Source organism: Fukomys damarensis, unplaced genomic scaffold, assembly GCF_012274545.1.
Source record: "Fukomys damarensis isolate Sample0158 unplaced genomic scaffold, DMR_v1.0_HiC HiC_scaffold_12, whole genome shotgun sequence".
Classification (NCBI taxonomy): Eukaryota; Metazoa; Chordata; class Mammalia; order Rodentia; family Bathyergidae; genus Fukomys; species Fukomys damarensis.
The window spans coordinates 55,885,838-55,896,919 of record NW_022900924.1 but is presented as its reverse complement, the minus strand read 5'-3'; the positions used below and the strand labels follow the sequence as shown (position 1 = coordinate 55,896,919).

General features: G+C 56.9%; 1 protein-coding gene across 1 annotated transcript in view; it reads left to right on the top strand.

Moving 5' to 3' along the window:
• Positions 1-2: 2 nt before the first annotated feature.
• Limd1 (LIM domains containing 1) overlaps positions 3-11,082 on the top strand; it is a gene marked incomplete at its 5' end in the record, with an annotated part of 35,168 nt that continues 24,088 nt past the window's right edge. Inside the window, one exon of the mRNA XM_010624581.1 lies at positions 3-765. Coding sequence (XP_010622883.1) covers positions 3-765 — 763 coding nt within the window. The remainder of the gene's footprint in view (positions 766-11,082) is intronic.

Sequence of the window (11,082 nt, the reverse complement as noted above, 5' to 3'; positions counted from 1 at the left end):
CCCCCGCCTGCCTGACTCACGGAGACTACTACGACAACCTGTGTGTGGCAAGCCCCGCCTGGGCCCACAGGCTGGAAGCAGCCCCCTGCGGGAGCGACCGCCCATGGCCCAGGCACCTGTATGGGCCACTGCCGCCCTCTGACAGGGGCCTGCGTGCCCTCCAGGGTAGCTTTGGCCCAGGCGGCGAGACGCCCGCGGGCCTCTGGTCCACTGCCTCCTCCCAGCGAGTGAGCCCGCTCCTTCCATCCCTGGGCCTGGAGAACGGGGCCCCTGCGCCACCCCAGAGTCCTCCGGTGTCTGTGCCCCCGGCCTCCGGCCAGGGAGCCCACCCGAGGGCAAACTCAGAGCTGGGCTGTGAGGCTTCGGGCACGAGGCCCAAACCCACCGCGGACCCCCGGCCTTGGTTCCAGGACGGGCCCAAGTCTTACCTCTCCGGCTCTGCCCCACCACCTTCGCCAGCCATCATGGATGCCCGCGGGCCGGATCCTAAGCCCAGCTGTGTAGACCCCAGCCCTGGGCCCAAGCTTGGCCCTGCCAGCCCCTTGCAGGAACTGTCGTGCAGAGAGGGTCCCGCTGGCTGGTGCCCGGACGGCAGCCTGGGCCCGGGGCTCCCAGAGGCCCCTGGCTCCCCCAGGGTGAGGCTGCCCTTCCAGACACTGCTCCCGGGCCCCGAGCTCGGCCCCTCGACTGCGGAACTCAAGTTAGAAGCTCTCACCCAGCGCCTGGAGCGCGAGCTGGATGCCCCCCCGAAGGCTGACTACTTTGGTGAGTCACCCCTGCTGGGTGCTGGGCCCATCTTCAAGGAGCAGCCTGGGCTGAGCTAGCTTCCTTGCTGTCTGCCTGCCTGCCTGCCTTCCTTCTCAGCTGCTGCTTCTGGCTCAGAAACATGAAAGCACCCTTGGCTGGAAGCAGTTCTCACAGCTGGGATCACCCACGTGTGAAGGGTGGCAGGGCGGTGGCTCCCAGAAGTGGGAAATGCTCCGACTTAAGGCTTCCAGGGTTTTCCGCCACCTCTGAGCCTCCTCAGTGCTTTCTCAAGGCCGCCTGTTCCCGCTGGCAGTGGCTGTCTGCCACGTGTGCATAAGTACTCGTGGGTGTGTCTTGGGAGCCGGGGAGCCGTTGCCCAGAAGGTGGCCTTTCCAGGGCAGTGGTTCTCCAAGTTTGGCCCCTTGCTCAGGAGTTGCTTAGAAATAGAAATTCTCCATGGAGACACACACCTGTAATCGCAGCACTCAGGAGGCTGAGGTAGGAGGATCACAAGTTTGAGGCCAGCCTGGACTGTAGAGAGACCCTGTCTCAAAAAGCAGAAACAAAAACTGGGCATTTCTGAAACTCTGGGATGGGACCCAGCATGGGTGGGGGCTGCCTCTAGGGCCGAGGTGCCCCACATCCCATGCCCACCAGACCATGTGCTCACCCAGCACCTGTACCCAGCAGGGCACTGAGGCGGATGGAAGAGTTCCGGCTGATGTCGCAGGTTCTGTTTTATTCTCTTTCCAAGCTGCAGCCTGGGAGTCTGCTGGTGCTGACCCTTCTCTGGAGTTGGAGGAGGCAGTGGGAGGCGGCCGTTGGGTAGCAATTTACCTGTCTTCCAGGCGGCAGCCGGGAAAGGGAGCCGGTCCTTCGGTGTCTGAGGCCTTTTTTTGCACATTTTTTAAACTCTGGGTGATGGGGCACCAGATTCCCCAGCCTGGGGCCCGCGGACTTGGGCGTGACCCGTAGCAGCGCTGCGTGTTTGGTCCTCCTGAGAACTCCGTCTCCAGCCTCACCCCAGGCAGTCAGAAGCCCAGGCTACTCTCCTGGGTTCTTGTTAAAGTTCTGGCCCTTTCTGTTGAGACCTGACCCCTGGGAAAGTGGCACCTGGGTAAAGCCCCAAAGGAAGCAAGGGACAGGACTGTGCGGACAGGCGAGAGGACGCTCGGGGCGGGAAGGGCAATGTGCCCAGCGTAGTTGCCTTGCGCACACAGACAGCTAGGAAAACCTGTTGCATTCATACATTTGTTCATCTCTTCGTTCATTTTTGCAGTTCTGGGTGTGGAACCCTGGACTCAGGTGCGCTAGGCGAGCGTTCCAGCGCGGAGCTCACCCCGAGCCTGTGTGCGTTTATTTCTTACAAAAATTGAAGTAAGCTGGGCGTGGTGGCACACTGCTGTAATCCCAGCACTCGGGAGGCTGAGGCAGGAGTGCCTCAGTTCACCGGCAGCTCCGGCCACAGAGCAGCTGGCTAAAAAAAAAAAAAAAAAAAAAGTGAAATTTGCATAACAAAACAAACTACTTTGAGTGAGCACTTTGTGGCATTGAAAACCTTCAGCGCTGTGCAGCCACCGTCCAGATCTAGTTCCAAAACATTTTCATTGTCCCCACATTGACAGTTTGCATTCTGTCCCTCTGGATTTACCTCTTCTGGGTCCTTCCCACAGTGCAATCTCGTATTTTTGTCTTGAAGCATGGTGCTTGCACACAGAAAACCCAGGCGAGGGTTCCTGGGCCTGCAGCCTTTGCCAGGGAGAGGCTGCTCGCCTGCTGTGGCACGGACGTCTGTCGGTCCGTCCGTCCGTCCGTCCACTCTCCCTGGCCGCCGTGTGGCAGGAAGTGGCCCTGAGACTGAGCTGGCCCGGGTCACGCCCCACTGGCGCAGAGTGGGCTGCACAGCCCCTGGTGCGTCCGCTCCGCCCCACTGGAAGCGTTTGTCTGCGCCAGACTTGCTGAGCGGTGGTTAAGCCCGACTTCTCAGATGTGACAACAGCTCCGGTGCGGGGTTCCGGTCAGGACAGAGAAGCGGGTGTTTGGGCCTCAGCCCCTTGCCGGCTCAGTGCGCCGCTGCCCCTGCTCCCTGACTCGGCAGGCAGAGTGCGAGGCCTGTTCTGGGGGAGGAGGAGGAGCGCCTGCCGGTCTGAGCCCGGCTTCTCAGTACTGACCCGACGGAGCTGGCCCAGCAGCAGCTGCCTTGACGTCTCTGTGGGTTTCCTGATGCGGGCTCCTAGCGGGGCGCAGCGGTCCTTCCTGCTGTGCCTCTGTGGCCTCTTGGGTCTGTCTGACCATGGAGAAGGACATAAAGACAGGCTTTTTAAACGAATAAGTTGCTTTCTAACTAGCGCAGTGCTAATTGTGCTTATTTACAGTATAGGGCACGGTGTGACATAGTGCATGTACACAGGCATGGTTGGAAATACAGTGGACATTTACATTAAAACGTTTTTACGTTAAAAGCAGTGTTGCAGAAAACACACATTGCCAAGAATCCCCCTCAGAGTGCTCCTCTCGCTTCCAGCACGCTCGTCCCACCGATAGCTCTGGGGTCCCTTTCCTGAGGGTCTGTACGCGGTGTGAGCGAATACAGTGACCGCCGGCGCCGCACGACGCAGTCCTTGTCCACCGCGGTCACCGGATCTGGCACTGCCCAAGGTCAACACGACCAGGGAAGGGAAACGTTTTGAATCCACGCAGGACACGGAGGCAGCCGGGACAGCGCAGCTAAAGACCCTCAGGAAGGAGCGCTGCAGAGCTGCCGAAGAGGGTGGCGAGGACCGTGGGACCAGTGACGGCCTGAGGGGCCTCGTGGCCACGTGTCCCTGGCCGTAACGAGTGCTGTTTATTTAAACGTCACTGTGTTTTCCACTGGTGCCTCGTGTGGTGTGTAAGCCAGGCCTGGCTGTGGGTGTATCTGCCGGCGTTTCTGACTCCTCTGTGTTGGGGACCGTGAAGTCCCTTCCTCTAGCTACGGGGCTCAGTCAGCTCTTCGCTAATCCTCCGTCTGGCTGCGCCGTGGTGCCATCAGCGCCCGCACCCGTCTTTCTTGCCCCTTCTTCTGGTGTTGTGACGAAGGGCTGGCGTGGCTGGGCATCCTCAGTCCTGGGTGTTGTTCCTGCTGGAAGACACTGCCCAGCACCCCACGGCTTCCGTCTGTGCCCTGGAGTCACCCAACCCTGTGCCTCCCACAGAGGACACAATAAGCCCCGCTCATGGTGGGGTTTCCCGGGACAGAGCTTAGTGTGCAGGGGCTGCTGGGGTTCCTGCCTCGGGGGAGGAGGAGCGGGACTTGGTGTGCACAGCTGAGTCCTGGCGCGCATGGCCGGTACAGGGCTGAAGCTGGATAAGCCCTTCTGCCGAATCGGGGGAGCAGCCGCCACTGGGCCACCCTGGGAGAGATCACCTCTCCTTCTGCCAGCAGCTAGGCCCCTGCCCTTTATTAATTTAATTTAATTAATTATTTATTTATTTTAAAATAGGGTCTTGCTCTGTTATTCAGGCTGGCCTATAACTCACAGGGATCCTCCTGCCTCAGCCTCCTGAGTGCTGGGATGACAGGTGAGCACCGCCATACCTAGCTTTACAAAGTTGCACTCCTTTACATTTGCTGATTTGTAACTTCCAGGCAGGAGACAGAACAGTGGAAAAAAGGACAAGTTTGAGGGCCGGGGATTTAACTCAATGGTTCCGCCGCCTGCTTCGCAAGTCAAGGACCTGAATTCGATCCCCTGTACCAAAAAATAGACAAGCTGTAGTATTTGAGTCAGTGTAGCTCAGTGACAGGCGCTTGCTTAGCCTGTGGGAGGGTCTGGGTGCTGCCACCCCACACCACAAAAAAAAAGGTGTAACTGGAGGAGCCAGTACAATGCATAATATTTCAAGTGAAAATAAAATAAAGTGACTAGGAAAATGAAAGGATCTTGGGGGCTGGAGGGAGGTGTCTGGACCTGGGGACCTCACCCTGCCCTGAGCAGCTGGGCTGTAATTAGCTGCCTGGCCCGGAGCTGAGCATGGGACTGGGCGGCCTGCTGGGCTGTGGCACGGAGCCCATGGCTGCCCAGCCTGTGTCCTCTGAGGCCGCCTGAGAATTCAGACGTGAGCTATCTTTAGTTCTGGTCATGTTTTCCAGCCATTTTGACTTCTGCTGTTCTGGAAAATGGACGGGAGAAGGAGAACCCGAGACCCTCCGGTGTCCCCCACCTGGAAGGACGAGGCCGGGCTCAGGGTTCTCTGCAGGACGTTGTCCCCAGCGCAGAGGAGCGGTGGGGCCTAGACGGTGGCTTGTGGGCTGAGTGTCCAGCTGAAGTGCGGCTGGGAAGGCCCAGGGCCACCCCCGGGGGACGGCGTGGTGACCACTGCCGCCAAAGTGATTGCCCCACCAGAGGGAGGCTCCTGGCAGCCTGGCCCCCTCCGTGCAGGGACGACTGGGGTTTGTGTGGCCGCTGTCCATGCCGGATATCCCTGAAGGCACGGCAGGACACTGGAAGAGACCTTGGCTGTGCCAACCACTACCATTGTCCCGCAGGGAGGGGCTCGCTGGGTGGCATTGCTGCTGGTGCCAGGGCGGAAGTGGGGCCCAGGGCTGCAAGGCAGGACCCTGCTGCTCCTGTCGTCAGGGGACACCTCTGCCCCGACCTGCTGTGGTCACAGTGCCCCCAGGTCCCCTTTGTCACCATCCTTGAGATTCCAGGACCTGATGGACAGCAGGACAGAGACTCCACTAGGTGGCCAGCCTGGCACAGCTGCTTAGTAAGTGGTTAGGCAGGTGGATCCACTGCTGTGCACCTCAGTTTCCTCATCCCTAGAATGGGGACGATAAAAGAGAGTTGCTGGGAAGATCACACAAGTTAATACACGTACGATGCTTAGAAATGTATCTTTCTCAGGCTGGGCGTCATGGCGCGCACCTGTGATCCCAGCACTTGGGAGGCTGAGGCAGGAGGATCGCCAGGAGTTCCAGGACAGTGAGGCCCTGTCTCAAAGCAATCGAGAAAAGGCAAGACATGTGCCTTCACAGATTGTCAGACTTCGGGGCCCAGGCCGGCTCAGGTCCCTGTCCTTCCCCTTATCACGGTCCTGAGGTTCTTCCATGCTCTTGGAGACACCGGTGCCCGGAGGGTCCATAGCAATCAGAACCAGACTTGGGAAAAGCTGCTGGACGCCCTGGGGACACCGGACACAATCGTCCCTGGAGACACAACCGTCACTAGTGGGTCCAGAGCAGGCAGCTCTGGCGACAGATTCTTACTTCTGCCTTGGTTTTGCTTTTTCAGTTTTCCTCTCATGGGGAAACCAGCTGGACACAGGGCCCTGTGTCACCTGAAGGTGCGGGCCCTGCGGGAGCCTTTCACAGACAGGACATCGGAGGGTCACTGGGGCTGTTTTTAAGTTGGAAGCTGTGAGGCTAGGCCTGGCCCGGGTCCTGTCTCTTCCGTGCCTGTGACTGGTGCCTGTGTGTCCCGGGACAGTGACAGGCCGCGCTCCTCCCGGGTCCTCAGAGCTGGCCGGAAACAGACCAGTATCTGACAGGCATGGTGGCCGACAGAAGGTTCTGGAAGCTGCCATGATGCTGTCATTCGCATTCCAGAACAGCGAGTCTGAATTTCTGCCTCAAAGTGAGCTCAGGAGGAGCCGGATTTCGGGGTGGCTGCCAGAGACTGAGTCCCTTCCCATTTTCTTGGGAGCGGTGGAGGCCCCAGTGCTGCGTTTCAGCTGTAGGAGTCGGGGCACCTGGCGCCTGTTCTGCTGTCTGAGTCCTTGCTAGGGCACAGGTGTCCCGGGCTGGCTGTGGCTTGGTTTCTCTCCAGAGTCGGGGCCTCAGATGCAGGGCTGTAGGCCTGGAGGACACTCTTGTCACCCAGGAGAGTGTGGGTGGCGTCCCCCAGCGAGACAGAGGCTCGGGTCGAGGCCGAGCCTGCTGCGGCCCCCGCGTGTGCGTGTGTGTACGTGTGTGTGCCCACGTGTGTGCTTGCCAAGGGCCACCATGTGTGGGAGCAGCAGAGGGGGGCGGTGCAGTGCTCCCCACTGGGCACCTCTCCTGCCTGCCCTGGGCCCCAGGAGCTGCCCCTGCCTTCCCTGCGGCCGACACACGCAGTGCGGAGGTCCTGGGCCACACTCGTGGCCGCCTCTCCAGAAACGGATCCTGGAGGGGGCTCCCGGGGAGCTGGGTCAGAGCGACTCCTGCCGGACAGAGCGGCCGGTGCCTCAGTTTCCCCACCGGCGTGCAGAGTCCATTGGCCCACACCAAGCTGTTGCGTGTGGAGGCTGCACAGGTCACGCTTCCCGAGGCCTCCTCCCAGCCTAGATGTGCACTGAGGTGCACAGCCCATGTGGGATTCTGAGGACTTAGGATGGAAAAGAAAAAAAGAACGTAAAATGGCTCGTTAATAATTCTGTATTGGAGCGGGGTATGTCGGTGCATGCCTGATCCCAGCACTTGGGAAGCTGAGACAGGAGGATTGCAAGTTTGAGTCCCCTGCCCAGCAGTTTCACAGGACCCTGTCTCAAAAAATAAAGGAAGCCTTGTAGCTCAGTGTGAAGGCCTGGGTTCAGTCCCAGCCTTGGGAAAACAAACAAACAAAGCATTCAGAGTTCGTATCGGCCCCTTTGCTGCCCACCCTGAGTGTAAATCGGACCTGTGGGGTAGGTGCCTTTTGTGCCCGGGACTCGGCACACACTTGGGGCTGTGTCCCTGGCCTGGAGGAGTCGGGTGGGGAGAGGCCCCACCCAAGGGCACAGCTGAGCCGTGGTGGAGGGCAGAGGAAGGAAGTGGGGTGACCTGACCCCTGGCCCTGTGAGCTCTGGTGGCCTGCAGCCTTCCCTCCTGGTCTTTCGTGTCCCTCCTACCTTCCTGCGGTCAGTAGGCTGAGAGTCTAGGACTGAGGCTGGGCCCTAAAATATTTCATTGAGTTGGGCATGGTGGCTAACAGCTCTCAGGAGGCTGAGGCAGGAGCATCTGTGGGATTTAAGAGACCACTCTGGGATACACAGCGAGGCCCTTACTTAATACAGTTTTATGGAACACAGTGACTACAGAATGGACTAAAGTTCTGTGTGTGTGGCTTACTGTGCGCAGAAACCGCCTGTGCATTCATCTCTGCTGTGGTGTGGTCAGTTAGCTGTGCCTTTTATGGATACACAATACCACTGTTTGTTTTCCCATCTTTTCTTTTTTTGACTGTTTTTTTTTTTTTGCTTTGTTTTTTTTTGTTTCTGTATAGTCCAGGCTGGCTGGAACTCACTGGGTAGCCCAGGTAGCTTCAAACCTGCAGTGATCCTCCTGCCTCAGCCTCCCCAGTGCTGGGAATACAGGCATGTGCCACCGTGCCCGGCCCTGTTGAGGAACTGTTTATTCCTTTCAGCATCAGACAGTTATGAAGAGATCCGCTGTGACCATTTGTGCTTTGTATAACTGTATACTTAATTTTTGTAACTTTTTCAGCATCTGCCACACATTTTTCCACGATGACTGTGCCACGTGACGTGGCCGGCAGTGGCGTGGGACTTGGTCCTGGGATCCCAGCTGTGTGTGCGGTGGCCTGGGGCTCCTCTTCTGAGCCAGCTGCTTCCCCTGCTGCCCACGCCTGGCCCCGCGCCCTTGGCCCCGCGCTGATCTGTACTCGCAGCTGCCCTGCTCTCCAAGGAGCAGGAAATTTTATTTCAAGAACCTTTTTTTTGCTGTTTTTTGTTTGTTTGTTGTTGTTGTTTGTTTGTTTTAAACTGAAACACAGCTGAGCACAGAAAAGCCAGCAAATACTGACCAACAAAAGAACAAGAAGTGATGCTCGGCCCTAAGGGTAGTCACTGCTAGGTCAGGCCTTTCGGTTTGTGTCTGGATATTTGCTTATTTCTTATTTATTGTTGGCACGCTCAGGATTGGACACGGCGCCTCACAAATGTTGGACAGGACACTCCCTGTGAGCTACACCCCGGCCGTCAGGCTGTCCATAAAGACTCCAAGTGATGTAAAATTAACGTGGGACTGGGTGTGGGGGTGGCCTGTGATCCCAGTGCTTGGGAGGCTGAGGAAGGAAAATCCCCAAGAGTTCAAGGCCAGCCCGAGCTACATAGCGAGACCCTGTCTCAAAAAAATAAAAATAGGGCTGGGGATTTAGCTCAGTGGTTCCACCACCTGCCTTGTAAGTGCAAGGTCCTGAGTTCGATCCCCTGTACCCAAATAAATAAATAAATAAATAAAAATAGGGGCGGGGGATGTAGCTCGTTGGGGCAGCACCTGCCTGGCAAGTGTGAGGCCCTGACTTCAATTCCTAGTACCAAAATAAATAAATAATAAATAAATAAACTTTGCCGTGAGTCGGAGACTTCAGTGAAAGGGGTGATGGTGGAGTGTGGGGTTAGAACTTCCTCTCTCCCTGCCCTGCCTGCCAGAGGCCAAGGGCATTGACAGCCGGTAAACAGGAGGAGGGCCTCACATTTCATGGATCCTTCATGAGCTTTTCGTGTGACCCCAGCCCTTCCTTAGGGAATCAAGACCCGAAGAAGGGGAAGACGTACCTGCTTGTCTGTCAGGTTGAACAGAGAGAGGCAGTCGTGAAAAATACTTAAATTATGCAGAAAGTTAATTACACTTCCTAATGAAATTATAAAGGAGAATTAGCTGGCTGTGTGTTTGTACAGAATTCCCTCAGCTGTTGCTCCTGCTCTCTGGAGAGCATGTTTTGCACAGGAGCATGTGTGTGTGTGTGTGTGTGTGTGTGTGTGTGTTGGTGTTGGCTGGAGCCCATGGCCTCATGCTCAACCACCCACCTTTGCCTCCATGGGAGTTTTATCTCTGGTTTAAAGGAAGATTTTCACCTGGGCGTGGGGTGCACACCTGTAATCCCAGCATCCAGGAGGCTGAGGCAGAAGGATCACTGCAATTGCAAGTCCAGCCTGGGCTACATAGTGAGTTCAAGGCCAGGCTGAACCACACACAGAGACCCTGTCTCAAAAACAAACATAAATTAGGCCAGGGATTTAGCTCAGTGGTTCCACTGCCTGCCTTGCAAGTGCAAAGACCCAAGTTCAATCCCCAGTACCAAAAAAAACCCAAAAAACAAAAAACAAAAAAAACATAAAAAATAAATAGGTAAGACAAAGGAAAGATTTGAATCCCTAGGGTTTTTTTTTCTTTTCTTTTTCTTTTTTTTTTTTTTTTGAGACAGAGTCTTACTAGTAGCACAGGCTAGCCTCGAACTCACAGTGACCCTCCTGCCTCAGCCTCCTGAGTGCTGGGATCACAGGTGTGCACCACCACCCCTGGCAGTACACACATTCATTTTTGTTTTCAGGGCCTGTCGGGGCGACTTTGGCCAGCAAGGGGAACTCCAGTGCACTGTGATTGGGAAATTGCACCAGCTCTTCCTTTCCCCCTGCAATGGCTGAGGCTATTGTGGCTTTGTGGCCTTGGGCGCTGTAATGGCAGCTGGAGAAAGGAGCTGGTGCAATGCCTACAGCCCAGAGCAGCCTTAAATGCTTCCTTTGCGGCTTGGCGACGCCCCGCTCTGACTTGCAGGCCAAGCTGGACCCCACCGCCCCTCCACTCCACATGCAGCACTGGGAGGTGGCGGTAGCTGGGTCTGGGGGTGCTGGCTCCAGCCTGGGCCTGGTGCTGTGCATCGTGAGCTGGGCTGGAGGCCTGGTGTGTCTGGCCCACTCCATGCTGGCTCAAGCGCTGCCCTATCCTGTGTCCCTGAGGCACGTTGAGAAGAGTCCCCACCCACTCCAGTCTGAAACCACAGCTGGGCCCGCGGTTCCAGCTCCTTGGTGATATTCATAGAACCAGAACCAGCCAGCCACAGTGCTAATCATGGAGTCCGGTTTACTCTGCAGCCGAACTTGGCATAGCACTGACGAGTTGAAGCGTGCGGTCCCTGCAGGATGCGGCGTCCTTGCTCCCCAGTGTGGGTGGCCCGGCTCCAAGCTCCCATCCCCTGGGACCCAGCCGTAGCCTCCGAGGAGAGCCGGCCGGATGGCTGAGTGTGAGGCCACCCCAATCTTCCAGAAGGCCCTGCCCACAGGGAGTGCAGGGCCTGGCTGGGATCATCCTCCGGCTGCTGCCTGGGGCTGTGTGTCTTTTAACAAAGGAAACTGCCCCTAGTCCTCACCCTGCCCTGTAGGAATAGTATAATTTCTTTAAAAATCCTGTACCGGCATTTGGATGACAGTTTGACAGCTTCTTACAAAACTGAGCATGTTTTGTTTTCCTTTGTTTTACCATGTAATCTCTGGTGATGCTCCTTAGCATTTAGTCAAATGAGCTAAATGGGTATTTACAGCAACTTCGCTCATAACTGCCCAAACTTGAAGCAGTCTGCTCCTCAGTAGGTAAAG